This window comes from Theropithecus gelada, chromosome 4 (assembly GCF_003255815.1).
Source record: "Theropithecus gelada isolate Dixy chromosome 4, Tgel_1.0, whole genome shotgun sequence".
Classification (NCBI taxonomy): domain Eukaryota; kingdom Metazoa; phylum Chordata; class Mammalia; order Primates; family Cercopithecidae; genus Theropithecus; species Theropithecus gelada.
In genome coordinates, this window is record NC_037671.1 from 88,604,092 (window position 1) to 88,620,512 (window position 16,421).

The window sequence follows — 16,421 nt, forward strand, 5'->3', positions numbered from 1 at the left end:
TCTCACTGAAAAATGCATATTATAAAGAAAAAAATGTATATTTTATACAAGTATTTAAGTATAAAATGAAAACTAAGTACTTATGTTTAGATGGATAGTTAACACCAATAGATATGAGAAAATATAAATGAAACTATTACTAACACTAGCTGATGTAAAGATCAACTTTTTCAATTTTTATACTTTAATAGTTTGAATTTTTTCCAACAAGCACAACTATCTTTTCAATTAACAAAAAATAAAGATGGGAGAAATGCTCCCTTCTATAATAAATGCTTATGAATATGCACTTTTTCAGCCGACAGACCTAGTTTTCAAGTGGCTCTGTTACCTGCTAAAGATGTGACCTTGAGCATCTCCATGTCTCCCTGTCCTCACTAATAACATGGGGATGTATATCACAGGTGGCTATAAAAAGTAAATGAGATCAAGGACACATAAAAAGCATTTAGCTAAGCACCTGGCACAAAGTAAGTGCTGAGTAAATGTTAGCCATTACTATTGAGTAAGGGGACATGTTTAAAATCAGGTCAGCAGATTAAAAGGAACCAGTAAACAACAGCAGCTGCTGAATATGCCTCAACTTCAGCAACATTATGCAATAAGATACTTAATTAGAGAACACAAAAGGTTCTTACCTTGATGGAATTCAAAGGACATTCTCAAAACACTATCTCTTAGCTTTTTGCTACCAACAGAAACCAAATTTGCTTCAGTAAAAACCCGTTTTTCCCGATCAAGATATATGATTGTCCTAGAATGAGATTCAAAAAACATAACAAATAGTTATCGGTTAATAACATTTTCAATCATATCCTCTATTTGCTGGCACATCTGGAACATCAGGGTCCTTCATCCTGCCATTCCTCTCCTGCATCTGCAAATCTTGGACTAAAGAGATGGGAGATGAAAGTGGCAACTACTAAGGTGAAAGGAAAGAAAATCGATGGATGGAGAAAGTTGGGTCTAGGCAGACTGCCAGGCCTTGGTCTGCCACAATCTGACAAACTGCACTGTGAACTCTTCAAAGTGGCCATGGTAGAAATGGAGGAGTTGGGGGAGTAGCGGAGTAGGGGCTGGTAGCTTGCAAGGCAACCTCTGAGGTACACACTATACTCGTGGATTCACTTTGAAAATTACGTAAATTCGGCCGGGCGCGGTGGCTCAAGCCTGTAATCCCAGCACTTTGGGAGGCCGAGGCGGGCGGATCACGAGGTCAGGAGATCGAGACCATCCTGGCTAACATGGTGAAACCCCGTCTCTACTAAAAATACGAAAAACTAGCCGGGCGTGGTGGCGGGCGCCTGTAGTCCCAGCTACTTGGAGGCTGAGGCAGGAGAATGGCCTGAACCTGGGAGGCGGAGCTTGCAGTGAGCCGAGATCGCGCCACTGCACTCCAGCCTGGGTGACACAGCGCGAGACTCCGTCTCAAAAAAAAAAAAAAAGAAAAAGAAAATTACGTAAATTCATATGTGAGTGTGTACATAAGTATGGAGGTGTTATTATGTCTCCAACATTTGAGGACAGGAAATGATGTGGACAGAGAGATGGCTGAGGAAGAGACAAGTAAAAACAAGTAGGTGAAAATGGGAGGAGCTGCTAGGAATTAAACAAAAACCAGGCTGGGCACAGTGGCTCACACCTATAATCCCGGCACTTTGGGAGAATGAGGCAGGTGGATCACTTGAGCTCAGAAGACCAGTCTGGGCAACATGGCAAAACCTTGTCTCTACAAAAAAGTACAAAAATTAGCCAGGTGTGGTGGTGATGTGTACCTCTAGTCCCAGCTACTTGGGAGGCTGAGGTGGGAGGATGGCTTAAGCCCAGGAGGCAGAAGTTGCAGTGATCCAAGATTACGCCACTGCACTCCAGCCTCAGTGACAGAGCTAGACCCTATCTCAAAAGCAAAACAAAAACAGAAAACAGTAGAAATATGATTATCATACGATAAAGGCAATCATGTCCAACACCCCACAACTTCTCAGGTTCACAAAATTCAACACACATAAGCTATTTGACAGATTCTTAGGAAAGGTATAGTCTGAGAAGCCAGTGAGGCAAACAGTGCCCAGAGCAGCAGGTTTCACTTACTTGTTTGCAGCTGATTCTAAAAGGGCAAAGAGCTGGTCAGGCTGGTCCGTTTGTGGGTCAAAGTCCATCAAATTTCTAATCATGTCCAGAGCCTGCATATTCCATCGGGGGTCCAGAGGGATCACAAATTCATCTAGTTTAAAAACAACAAAACAAAAATCAGAAATATTGGAGGTAAATTCCTTGCCTGGGAAGTTTCAGTTGAATATTTTTATTGCTTTACTTTGAGCACATTGAATCCTGATGGGGAAGAGGTTGAACCAGTAAACACCATGAGTTTCATCCCATAATACTAGAACAGCAGGGTTTAATAGCTTTTACACTCTTTCTTTTCCAAATGCAAAGTATCTGTATGTACTGAAAGTTCATCCCAATGCAGGATATAAAGGTAATCCCTACTAGAACACAACATTCCAACCAATGAATTCACTTCCTGATATCACACTAATCCACGGGCTAAATTACACAGTGGTCACCATTAGCTTAAAAAAAAAATTACGTACATGGCAGAAAATGAATGAATACACCTATCTGTTTTCATTAAGAAAACAAGGCAATTTTTTTAAACTTAAAAACAATTTCTCTATAATCAGAGTGTGCCTGCTGCTGTGGCTGCTGCTGCCCCACAATCCTCTGGCTCACATCTGACACAACTTCTGTGAAGCAGCAGGAGGAGACTGACACTCTCCAGAAGTTGTGAAAACCCAAGGAAGGGAGGCAAGACACAAAAAGGGTAATATTAAGTTGAAGGTGGCTGTCAGGACGGTTCAGTGGAGCACTTTAAGTTTTAAAAGCATCCACCATATAGTAGACTACCCAGACTACCCAGAACATACTGTGAACAGCAGGTACATTAAGGAGGGCACCCATATTCCAACACTCAGTAAGATAAAAAGGTTACAAAACAGAAAAGGACAGTTAGAGTTAATGTGTTCCAACAGACAAGTGATGCCTGCTGAAAATGAAAGCTGCTACTGTAGAACTGTGTTTGTAAAAGTTACAATCCTCTCATAGTGGAAAGCCATGACTTAGTTCAGCCACAACTTGACTAGCAAAATATTTTTCTCTATTGTTTGATTTCTTCCCATTCACTCCATGATCTTTAGTGCACATAAAGGAATTATTTAACACAAAAGTATCATGTATATTTTTTTCTAAACCAAATGGCCAGTGGTATATTTTGATCATCATCAAATGAAGATGGAGGTAGAAAATTTTAAATCTGGTGTTGTGAAAATGCCCATTTTCCTAATTAATGCTTGTGTCAATCAAGTTAATATTACACTGTTCTAGGAAATGTTTATTCTCTCACTCCTTATTTTAAAAAAATAAATCTTGAATACTTCCTTTGATCAGATATCTTAGATGTCTATTTCTGTCATCACTATGGTTTTATAACTTTGTCATCAAAGCTTTCTCAGAGACACAGTCTGGCTCTGTTGCCCAGGCTAGAATGCAGTCAGTGGCACTATCACAGCTCACTGCAGCCTCAAACTCCTGGACTTAAGCAATCCTCCTATCTCAACTTCCCAAGTAGCTGGACCACAGGTACAAGCCACCGCATCTATCATTAAAGTTTTACATTTTCTTAAATTAAACGACCCTGTTTAACTTTCCTGTAAGTCAAATATCTCATGGTTTGAAACTCTTCCTACTAACAATACTGGTAGACAACACAAAGTTAAGGGTGGAAGGGACCTCAGAGAAATAAGAGCTTAATTCCCCTAGTTTCTAAACACAGGCAGAAACAGTAAATGATGAGCCAAAAATCTACCAAGCCAGTTTGTGGCAGAGTTGGTACCATGGCCCAGTGTTCCAACTCCTAGATTCTTTTCACTCCATGGCGTATCATCAGCCTCCTTCAGAAGCTGGAAGATAAATAGATAGTTTCAGGCCAGGCATGGTGGCTCAAGCCTCTAGTCCCAGCACTTTGGGAGGCCAAAGCAAGACGATCATTGGAGACCAGGGCAACTTAGTGAGACCCTGTCCCATTGGGCGGGGGGGGGGGGGGGGGGGGAAATGTGTTTTAAAAAAAAAAAAAAAAAAAAAAAAAAGAGGGAAAATTTGCTTCTGCATATCATGAGTCTTCTAAAAACTACTGTTATGTTGAGACCTCTTTTCCCCATAAACTCAAAAGATAAGTTTCCAAAACAGTGCTGAGAGCTAGAAATCAAAAGCGCATACCTGTCGTATTTGGTTGTAATATTTTGAAAACATTACTGACTGCACCTGAGAGGGAATGTGAGTAAAAATTCCTGAGAGATGCAGCACTGGCTTCCAAATGAATCTGTATGGACTCTGTGGAGGAAGGAGAAACCAGTGTTAGACTCTAAGGCAGTGCTATCCAACTGAACATTCTGCAGTGATGAAAATGTTCTACAGCTGCATAGAATAACCACTAGTTATATATGAGGACTTGAAATGTGGCCAGTGCAACTAAAGGACTGGATTTTTGATTTTTTTAAATCTACATTTACATTTTAGTCGCTCTCTGTGGCTGGCTAGTGGCTATGATATAGGACAACAGAGACAAAAATATTTATAAAAATTCTCTACACATATTTAGACAGATGACCACATGTGTTACAAAATATTATAAATATCCATTGGTTTATCGACAAATTCTCATGAAGTAGAAAGGCTCATGTAAACTCAATTACTTAATATCCACCAACAAATTCCATGTTCCGTACTTTACAATTCAAGCAATGTTGTTATTGTTGCTTTGTCCTCTCTTAAAATGAAAGAACTACAAAGAAAGTACAGGTAGCTCTCCATATCTGAGGGTTCCACATCTGTGGAATTCAACCAACTACAGATCAAAAATATTCAAAAATTTAAAAAAAAAAACAAAAAATAAAAATACAACAAAAATAATATAAATTTTGAAACAACATACTACAACTATTTACATAGCATTTACATTGTATTAGGTATTATAAGTAATCCAGAGATGACTTAATGCATACAGGGGGATGTGTGTAGGGTATATGAAAATACTATCCCATTTCATATAGGGGGCCTTAGCGTCCACGTATGTTGGTGTCCCTGGGTGGGTGGGGGAGGGAGAGTCCTTGTATCAATCCCCCACAGATACCAAGGGACAACTCCAAGTGGGACAACATGGAGCACTGGAACTAAAATAAGATTAGAATCTTATATACTTTTAGAAGAAATGCATTTATCAAAACTAATACCTTTCCCAGATAGAATGGTTCTGCAGCAGCAGTACAGCACAAAAAGCAGATGTTCAAAACTAAAAAGTAAAATAATACAGTATGCTTTCCTTTTGAATTTGTTAGGAAGGTGAATATGTCCTGAAATGCTAAGGATAACATGGAAACAAAAGTTTATCTTGTGACACATCTATAGGCAGACTTGCTCCTCAACAGTAATGCTAGGCCACAAATTTCTTCCTAGGAGATCTCCCAACTGTAATTTTAACAGTGTAGTCACAGATTAACACAGCTGCTGAGGCACTTAAATAGCATCAATGTATATAAATCACATCACTGGACAAATTAAGCTGTTCTACTCACCAAGCCCCTGCGGTATATTCTTGGCTAAATGATAAAGCCATTTAACTCTGAGCATCCAATCCTGGTTGGTTGCTCTTTCTATGAGCAATTTAACAGCCATGGCCAAAACATCTGGTTCATCGATCCAGTAAGTATTCACTTCGACTGCATTGAATTTCAGGTTCTCAGGGCTGGAGGACTGCATAATTTTCTCTAAGTCTTGCAAGGTAAGAGGCTGACTCCTGAAATTCATTTAAATGAACAAACTCAGTACTAGAATAACCTTTTATTTCACATTCCAAATAACTGAGAAAACCCCTTTCACAAATATTGGATCAAAGGTAAGAGAGAAAAGGTGAGTCTCCCACAGAGGAAGAAAGGTAAAACACACCTAATAAATAATAAATAGTGAGCGATATCACAATGAACAATAAAACTATGACAGCTGCATAATAAATGGTCACAGAATGCTCCAGTTAAATATATTGTGTCCTGACCATTTCCAGCAAAAACAAAAACCAGCCAAGAAACCAGAGACACAAGCTGAAGGCTCCACTGACCTTGTCCAGCTGCTGGTTTTCATGCTCATCCTGTTGAGACAATATGCTAAGATCTGTCCATCACTTCGGACTGTGGACAGGTGAGAATCTTCAGTAGCAAAGAGAGCTGAGGGCACAGAATCTGGCCACAGTCCCATGCCAAGAATGGAGTCTCCCCAGGTTTCATGTGCTCGCAGAGAAGAAACATGTTTCTCCAGTAAAGCCTGTACAAGCTGGCAGGAGACAAAAACACAATACAGTGGTACCAACATAAAAGTGATATTCGCCAAAAAACAGCTAAGTAATAATATTCCATGTGACTACCTCACAACAACCTGTAATACACTCTTCAATGAAAAACACAAGTTAAATTCTACTTTTCCTGATGACATGTAAGTTTCAAAAAAAAAAAAGGAATATTTATAGTCAAGCTATTTTCCAGAGAAGTACCTGGATACCAGATCTCTATTAAAGCAAACTGCGGTGGTCAACTCTCTCAGGTCACTGGGTTGCCACCTTTAAAATTTCCTTGTACTGAATAATGTACGGTATTACAACTTAGAAACATTCTGCAATACTTCATAGTACCTTCCGGTTTGCTGGTGAATGCTGGGAACAGACATATACTTCCCAGCATGCTTCAGAAAAGGCTCTGTCTAAACTCAGCCCTCGCTGCAGGTACTGGACAATTAGTATGGCTGTCCGGATTAGAGTTGATACAGAAGATGTTGGAGAACCTATTAAAAAAAAATGCCATCTATAAACAATAGTCTTTAAAATCTCCAATGAAAATGGATAAATTCTGTCCTTCTATCAAACCTCCTTCCACTCAGCCCCACCCAAATACTTACTTTACAAAACCTTCTAATCTAAGTAGACTCTAGAGCCCCCCAGGGCACAATGGACCTGTAGGAACCTTTGTATTCCTATCTCCCCTGTTTCTCTCTGGCTGTCTGCAGTTTATTATGGAGGACTCATTTATAGATGTGATAAAGCCTGGTCACATATATCCTTAATCTAATGCTGACACACAATGAAGGTGACAAGTTGAGTGTAACCTCATAAAAGACCATGGGATTTGAAATCCAACAGACCTATTTGCAAATTCCAGCTGTTATTATTAACTGATAAATTACCCAAACTCTGAGTCTTTTCTTGAAAATGAAAACATATGCCTTGCAGAACTAATGTAAAGATTAAATAAACAATCTGCATGGTACCTAACACAGAGTAGTTAACCAACAAGCAATACTCCATTTATTATCTCGCTCCTTTTTGTGTAATTGAATATTTAGAAAAAGTAACACCTGTCTGCTTTAAATAACTCAGTTTCCTCTTTATTCCAACTTCAAGAGGCTGTTGATGACCCTGGAGAAATGATGGGCAAACTTCATAAACCTCAGTGCGTAAAGCAGAATTACTCAAGGGTTAGCCTCTGCTTACTGGCATCAGAATGACATAGGAAGCGTCTTTCAGATACTGATTTCTGTGCCTCGCCCTGCCCTGCTAAACCCAACCTCTTGGGGTGTCTAGAAATCCACATTTTTAACAAGTTTTCCTCATAATTTCTATATACATTAAATGTAAGAAATCTTTGACTAGCAGTCCAATGGAATAACATAAATTTCTTGAAGACTAAAACTCTGCAAAGGCCCAAAAGTCAAGCACCTCACCTACAACAGTGCTCCGGGTCTGTGTGTGTAGAGCCAAGAGGATGTCACATACACTGTTCCCCACCAATCCAAGGCTGTGCAGCAGAACTTTCAAATCCAGGTTGTCTGGGGTGCTCACATCCCCTTCCCCTGAAATGTAGATTTCGAGTCCACGATTCCTCATAGCTCGGGATATATCTCCATGAACAGGATCCATCGAGAGGAAAAGTCTAGAAAAATAGCAATTCAAAGAAAAAAACTATTTTAAATCCCAGTGCAACCAAAGGTGTAGCTCAGCATAAGTCAGTGAGGGCAAATCCTACGTGGCTCATTGTCAAAGAATTCACATCAAGGATCTTTTATTTCCAGTATGCATCAATATAGCAAAAGATTTTCTCTAAAACTACTTTCCTAAGGAACTGTGTATGATATATATCCAGTGTACCTTTAGTATTGAGAACTCTAAAAATTTAACCTTCAGATATTCCCCAAAGTAGGCTGTACTAATTCATTATTTTAACTCAACCTACAGACGGCAGAACAGGAAGCAAGTGTAGTCTCCTGAAACAACTGGCTTCATATATTGAATGCCCATCAACATCTTCATCTAGTTATCTGACACTTCTCATTTATGTCTGAAAGTAAACAGCTGATTCCCTGTAGACCCTCCCCAAATTAAACCTGCTCCTTTATCAATGAATGGCAACCCTTTCTCAATGAATGTCAACCCCATTTACCCAGTTACTCAAGCCAAAAACATAGGTGTCATCCTTGATTCTTCTTTTCTCAACCCACATGTCCGTCAGCAAATCAACTCATCGGACCACCCTCATCTAAGCCACTGTGATGTGTTGCCTAAATTACTGCAAAAGGATTGTGACTGCTATCTCTGCTTCCCACCTTTGTCACCAATGCAAGGCAAGGACCTTGCTCCTCTTGTTTATGCTATGTTCCCACAGCCCAGCAGTGCCTGGCAAATAGTAAAGCCTCAGTAAGCATTTGTTAAGTGAATTAATAAATGGGTGAACTTCCCCATGATTCAGTTTATAAATAAAATACAGAAGCAAGTCCTACTGAACATCTACCTCTGCTACTGAGGCTATTAGATTCTGAGGCAGAAATATAAGAGATATAAATACCTGAAATTGGGATTTGGTGTTATCGTGGGAGTGGATCCATCTATCATTCCTCTCTCACTAATAGTGAGGACACCTCCAGGTTCAAGCAAAGCATTCAAACGATCCAACACTGATGGGCTGCAGAGACAGAATTCAGATGGTGGATAGGTTAACATGCTGCATTGACTCTTCTTTCCTTCCATGCACGGGGTTCCAAATGCTTTTGACTCACATTTCCTTTTGGCACAATCACTCACCCAGATACAATAGTGATCTCTCCAAAGTAGATTCCCCATTGATTTCCCTTCTCACTTCCCTAGGCACATACCCCAGGGCCTTATACACAGTAAAACATAAGATATTTTTGAATAAATGAAATTAAAGATAATGATAAGTTCCTTGCACTACAACCTTTTCACTTTTTCCTTTCCTGCCCCCCTTCCCTCCACATTATCAAATCCATTTAAGGTGGCTGGATTTCAATTTGTAACATTCAGATAAATGCTCCATGAAGAAATAGCCATCATCTAACTTGTAGTAGCTTCTCTGTTAACTGTATATGTACAATAGTTTCACACTTGTCCTTTGCCTTACTGTAAGATCAAGAATGATACGTGGTTGAATCTGTGTCACTGATGGCCATTTAATAAATGCCTGCCCTATGTCAGACCCTGCATTAGAAAACACTGCACTGAAGAAACCCTAACAAAAGACTTCTGATATTAAAAGGCCTAATTCAAAGGACATTGCCAGAAGTAATCCAATTTTGTTAGCCTTTGGTTCAGCTCAAAATTATCATACAGAGCTGAAATCTTACAGCTATCTGATGACAAACTACAACTGTTCACCATAGGGAGAAGTCTACAGACTATGGCTGAGGGTGCCTACATAATTAAGAAAAATAGTAGCTTCAAAATACCAGCACTTCTATCTGGGTTTCTACTTTGACAAGCATATCCCAAATTTCAAGCTGGACCACTGATGATTAGGCGTAAGGTTCTTACTTGCAGAAGTTAACATTGTCCATCAGAAGCCAGTCTCCAGACTTTAGGGCCTGAACCAACATGCTGTCAACCCATTCAAATGTGCCATGGCTACGGCCACTGGCTGACCGTGTAAGCTTCACACCAAAGCTTCGGAACTCTTCAACAAGTTTGGCAAACTCTGAAATATCACAGGGAAGAATCACCATCCACAGCACTTAACTTCAAACCAAGAATTAAGTTTATGAAAAGGAAGCTTGATACTTCTAGCCGAGGTTTTTAAGATTTCATAATAGAATAAATAGAAGAATGTTTTGCTTCTGTTTATACACAGATAAGAAAGTTAAGTTTAAGACAGAAAATACTTCTTAATGGTTCTCTGTATTAATAGCCAATCAGGGTTGACTATAGGGTGATAGAGGTGGCAAATGATTTTTCTGTATTATGGTTTCTCAAATGGCAAAAGGAGGATGTTTCCCACCTATCAGTGCATTTATACTAAATGACAGTGCTATAACTTCACACAGTGCAAACTGCGCTTCCTTTATAATGAGCATATCATATGATTATAGTAATAACTGGTAATTACTAGACAAATGCTTTATAGTTTATATAGCCCTTCCCTGGAAAATTGTCAAATGATCTTTTTGGTTAGAAACTGTTTTATGACTATTTTTCATATCACAAGGTAATACACATTGGATTTCTACTTCGAAAGATGAGGGAGTAACAAGGTTTAGACTTAATATACCATAGCCCAACCACTTGCTAACTGTAAAACTGTAGGCAAGTAATTTCTACTTGCCTACACTCACATGAACACTCACATCCTCATCTATTAGATGTAGATAATCCTTCCTATAATGCAGTGTTGTCACAGTGATTAAAAGTACATATATTCAGTATAGTGTTTACAACAGAAATTCTTAACTCAATAATGAGTTTTACAATACCCATTTAAAAATACATGACACATGACTCCATCAGATATCTTTTATGATTAGAGTGAATGAGTAAAGGATTTCAAGTTCAAATGGCAGGCTTAAAGTGAGAAATGACGGATCAACAATGAAGGAAGTAAATGAGTGGCCCACCGCCACAGATAAACGTTTGCTGGCCTAGAAGTGGGATGTCTGATTTCTTCAGCCATAAGGAATCAACACTTTGTAATCAGTTACAAGCAGGCTTTGGAAATAAAGACAGACAAGCATAGTGACAGACACAACCTATGGGCCTTTAGGTTGAATCCTAAGAGCATGCTCACCACCACTCTGAAAGTGGCACCACAAAATCAGAGAAGTTTCCATGTTAATTGAATGGCATACAGAATGATGTATTTCCTCCATCTCCACACAAATGAATAAACACATCCTATGAATTCAGACTCCTATTCTTCAGTTTAAAATGCTCTATTTCCTGAGAAATTATGAGTAAAAAAATAGCCAATAACAATAAAAGTTTTACATGCTGTTTTATCATTATAGGTGATTACACACAAAATAAACCACAAAGCATGGTAACCAATTTTTTTTCCAATTTGATTTTTCATGATCAACTATTCTGAATACTTTACCTCAGCTTCATTTTACTTTCTGGGCCAAACTTTCCCACAAGTTCTGATCGTTAATAAGTATTAAATTAATACAAAACGTTTGTAAATCTGTTATGTGTAAATGGACACAATATAAGCAATGATAAGTGCCTGATACAGAGATCCAAATATACATACCTGCCTTCGAGTATGAGTTGATTTTATTGTTGAGTCGCTGCATAAGCAATAACACTGCTTCCAGTTTGTTGACAATCTCCATCGTGATAGCTTTACCACCTTCTCCAAGACACTTAGGCTTGTATGTCAGAAGGAAATGACTCCAGGCTCGCAGCACTACTTCTGCATCATCAGCACTGATAAGGAGGCTATCCCTTAACAGTGCCCTTACAGTAGCCTCCACCTTCTCTAGCAGCTGCCTCCAAGGTCGTATAAGATCAACCTGTAATTTCCAGAGGACACGAACTCATCATAGGGTCAGAGAATGCCCTATGGTCAGAGTTGGTCACCACCAACTCAGAACACCCTCAGTCAGATCACGGGGTTTATTACGCTTTGCCAAAAAATATGAAGGCAGACTGGTTACCTGCTCAAATCCACCCAGCAGCTCAGTAGTATCCATTGCACTGTTCATAGCCATGATCTTTAATGTGTGGCCAGTAAGGTGTGCCAGAAGCTGGACCAGGCTGGTCTTGCCCACAGAGGCTGGTCCGACCAGGATGACCATCCAGCTCATTTGCACACACTTCATGATTGACTCCAGGGGCTGGAAGGACTGGTGCAGGAGCAACAGGGGATGGCGGGACGGGTGAGGAACACAGCTCCCACGGGAAAGGACCGAGTAGCCCAACTGAAAAGACATGCCAGTGAGATTTCATAAGCGTGCCTGGTAGTGGGAGCAGAAGAAACCATTAAAAAAAAGTCAAAGGATAAAGGATTATTCTAGTCTCCTTACCTGAACATCATAGGGAGTGATACGAAATAGTCTGGTTCCCATGTATGGGTTGGAATTTGAACCAAACACATCCTTGAATACAGCAATGACCTAAAGGAAGAATACAATGCAATAAAAACACAAATCACTCCACCTAATTCTTAGGCAAACTTGCTAGAAAACAAGCACAGTGATAAGAGTCACCATTCTAAAAACACTGGCCACAATTCCCTTATCCTTTTGAATTTTCTCTTATAAAAAGGATCGAAAGCATTTATTTAATTCTTTGGAATGAAAGTAAATTTGAGATTGAGAACATAGCAGTCATATTCCAAACTATCTGAGATTCCAGTGAGAATGCACCATAAATTAAACTGAAGCCATGGACGCTGTAATATCGAAATCTAGAGACAAAAAAGACCTGTTTGCTTTCATCATTGAAGATACTACCTAAAAAGAAGATAGAACGGTAATACAAAGATTATAAAGAAAAACGACCACTCAATAACCGTCTCCTATGTACCAAATACTGTATTAAGTACTTTGGTAGATTATTTCTGATCTTTATACCCATGCAAAATAGTTATCATGTCCATTTTATACAGATAACAGCACTCACAAGAGTTATAGAATTTGCCCATGGTTAGTGACCAATTTTAAATCTAAGCTAGTCAGCCTCCAAAAACATGTTATACCTCCAAACATTTATGTAGATACGAAAACCAAATTTATTACTCTAACCAATTATTTACATTGTTATCCTTTCGTTAGCAGTAATGCTATTAGAAAATGTTCCGTTAACTCTCTTTGATTTTGGATCTCTAAAAAATCTAAGAGTAATGGTGGAGGGGGATAGAGGTATATAAAAAACCTTAATTTAGCCCATAAAAGTAGGGAAAATTAGAGCCAGAAAAAAAAAAGCATACAAAATAGTATTTCTAAAAAGCATCAATACTCATATAATTGAATACTGCAATGAAGTTAGAAAATAAAATAATATAGATAAAATAATAATCAGTGTCACACAATGGACTGTGAGACTAAAAGCAGCATAGGAAAGTGTTCCTGTCACCTACCTATGAGTCCAGGTGATATATGACCTCATGTTCCACACTAAAGCATATAACCTCCAACCTCTGATGTTCTACAAGAGGATTAAAATTACAAATATTGCTACTGGGGAGGCTGAAGTAGGAGAATCACTTGAATCGAGGTTACAGTGAGCCAAGATCACGCCATTGTACTCTAGCCTGGGTGACAGACCAAGACTCTGTCTCAAAAAAAATTCCCAATCTAGCTTTTCAGTTTAGCTTTATAAAATCAAAATTCAATTCAACTGGACTCTTCTAGCTTTTACAGACTTTATCCTTCTATGATATTTTTTTCTTGACCTTGTCTCCCCCGCTAGAAAACACCTATAAGGTCCATTACAATAACCGTGAATCGGAAGAGTGATGGAAAACTTCCACATACCACAGTGACCCAGCACCTGACGAATCATTCATTCAACAACTGGCACATGTTTTGGTCATAATATACTATAATAAGTGGATGAAGAAATTAAAATACTAGCTGATTATGTGAATTATATATCAATAAAGCTATTAAAAACTACTAAGACTTTCTCCTAATCGAATGATTGAAAGTCACCTACATATGATAAATGAGTTATGTGTAATTAGTTTCTGAATACCACACTAAAGAAGATCTGGGTGGCCGGGAACAGTGGCTCACTCCACTTGTAATCACAGCACTTTGGGAGACTGAGGCAGCAAGATTGCTTGAGCCCAGGAGTATGAGACCAGCCTGGATAACACAGCAAGACCACATCTCTATTAAAAGTAAAAACAAATTAGCCAGGCCATGGTGGCATGTGCCTATAGTCCCAGCTTATCAGTGGGCTGCGGTGGGAGGATCCCTTGAGCCTAGGAGGTCTAGGCTCCATTGAGCCGGCATTGTGCCACTGCATTCCAGCCTAGACAACAAAGTGAGACCCTGCCTCAAAAAAATAAGAACAAACAGAATGGGTAGCAGAATGAAAGGGCTGTGAAAGTCATGTGTGCTGTGGGCCAGCCACATCTTCACATTTCAACAAGGAGGTTACTGCTTCTAGAGCAGGCATCTATGTATCTATTCCTTTATTTTCAAACAGTGAAGTTTACTAGAAGGAAACAGCAGACAAACTGGAGAGGGCCTAAACTGGAAAGCTAGCTCTGCTACCTGTGACACTCCATAACTTTCAGCCTTGGATCTTCACCTGTAAGATGCCACGACAGCACCTCCTGCCTACAGCTATTTGTGCGCATTCAGCGAGACAGAATTTTAAATACCATAAACTAAAATGTACACATTATTACAATTCCTTACAGTGGGAATTCTAGTTTTACAAACAGGTATTTTTATTTTCACTTAAACGCAGAATATTCTGCCTTCACATGATTACACTTTCTAGATAAAATGCTTTGTAATTTGACATTTATTTAAAAACAAAACAAAACAGAAAACCTTCCTCTTCTACTGAGTATCGCCTGTCTGCCTCCTCCTGCTTCTCACCTTGGTGCTTGTAAAGATGATGAAGACTTAGTTCTTTATTACTGGAGGGCAATATTGCTTTAAGGTTTGTGATCATGGGGATTTGGATAGATAAGCAAATTATGTTCTCTAAAGCAAGCTACTCTATATAGTGAGACTCCAAGGTAGGAGAACGTTTAGTCTGTTCTTTTAACTTTTAAATTTTGAAGCAGCTTTAACAGGCTTGCTAGCTGGGCGTGGCAGCTCACGCCTGTAATCCCAGCACTTTGGGAGGCTGAGGCGGGTGGATCACCTGAGTTCAGGAGTAGAGACCTGCCTGACCAACATGATGAAACCCCGTTTCTACTAAATATAAAAAAATTAGCTGGACCTGGTGGCTCATGCCTGTAATCCCAGCTACTTGGGAGGCTAAGGCAGGAGGATCACTTGAACCTGGGAGGCAAAGTTGCAGCAAGCCAAGATTGCACCATTGCACTCCAGCCTGGGCAACAAGAGTGAAACTCAGTCTCAAAAAAAAAAAAAAAGGCTTGCTATTAGTGTGAGTATGTCCTTTCTCACCCACAGGAAATCAACTTTCAGATGGAAAAAAATACAAATACCAAGTGTGAAACTCACCTTTTTTTTGTCTTCTTCGGTTCTCATTCTTTCACCATAGACCAAAAACACATGCTGACCAGGATCATAACACCCAGGGGACTGGTCAACCAGCATCAACTGACACCAGCGGAAAAGATCCCGGAGGTTGAATTCCCAGGGTCCTCCTTTTTGCCCCCACTTCTTCTCAACAGTCACTTCATGATCAATCTAGAAAGAAAACATCCTGATTGGGAAACATGCCCTGCTTGCTACTAGGCACTGCATTAAGCACTAGGAATGTACTACAAAAGCATACATAATCTGAAACAAAAATTAACAGGCTTGATTCAGATGCCTCTTTCTCAAGACTTCCAAATGCCTGGCATATCCTCTAAGCATTAACACTGGTAGTCACAATACAGAAATGAATTACTGGACGCCTCCACTATGTAGTGTGCCTTCCACTAGAAACCTGTAGAATTCAAAGTAATTTTAGTTAGAGATCCTGATAATTTGGTAGAACCCTATGTTGAAAAAATGCTTGTTCAAATACAGTCAGAAACAAAAGAAACCAATACAGGTAGGTACTTACTTGGTTATTGAAAGCAACCATTTTCTTAACAATATTTTTCTCAATGGCTGGAAACAAAGTACTGGCAATGAACTCCATGTCAATTACTGTAAGAGGATCAACGAAGACCTAGAAATCCAAAAATAACATGAAGAAATGCCTCTGTTTCTCTTTAACACTAGAAATAACTCCATGTCTTATTATGTAAAATCTTTAACACCGAGTAACAATACATGAGAAAGATAATTTTCAGTTATAGAAATTTCTTTTTTGTGTTTTGAGAATAAAGAATCACAAAATCTTCTAAATACAGCACAGTAGAGGTTTTGCTTTTAAGGTCTATTCTAGTGAATTAAAG

At 39.2% G+C, this 16,421-nt stretch overlaps 1 protein-coding gene across 2 annotated transcripts in view; it reads right to left on the minus strand.

Annotated features, from left to right (window-relative positions):
• The window catches only part of MDN1 (midasin AAA ATPase 1), a 185,658-nt gene that overhangs the window by 65,776 nt on the left and 103,461 nt on the right, over positions 1 to 16,421 (minus strand). For both annotated transcript variants that reach the window (XM_025384538.1, XM_025384537.1), the window contains exons 39-52: positions 16,085 to 16,192; positions 15,532 to 15,720; positions 12,406 to 12,495; positions 12,037 to 12,300; positions 11,631 to 11,892; positions 9,923 to 10,082; positions 8,940 to 9,056; positions 7,822 to 8,030; positions 6,737 to 6,885; positions 6,170 to 6,381; positions 5,631 to 5,851; positions 4,276 to 4,389; positions 2,092 to 2,224; positions 639 to 754 (exon numbers count right to left, since the gene is read on the minus strand). In XM_025384538.1, the coding sequence (XP_025240323.1) occupies positions 639 to 754; positions 2,092 to 2,224; positions 4,276 to 4,389; positions 5,631 to 5,851; positions 6,170 to 6,381; positions 6,737 to 6,885; positions 7,822 to 8,030; positions 8,940 to 9,056; positions 9,923 to 10,082; positions 11,631 to 11,892; positions 12,037 to 12,300; positions 12,406 to 12,495; positions 15,532 to 15,720; positions 16,085 to 16,192 (2,344 nt within the window). The remainder of the gene's footprint in view (positions 1 to 638; positions 755 to 2,091; positions 2,225 to 4,275; positions 4,390 to 5,630; positions 5,852 to 6,169; positions 6,382 to 6,736; positions 6,886 to 7,821; positions 8,031 to 8,939; positions 9,057 to 9,922; positions 10,083 to 11,630; positions 11,893 to 12,036; positions 12,301 to 12,405; positions 12,496 to 15,531; positions 15,721 to 16,084; positions 16,193 to 16,421) is intronic.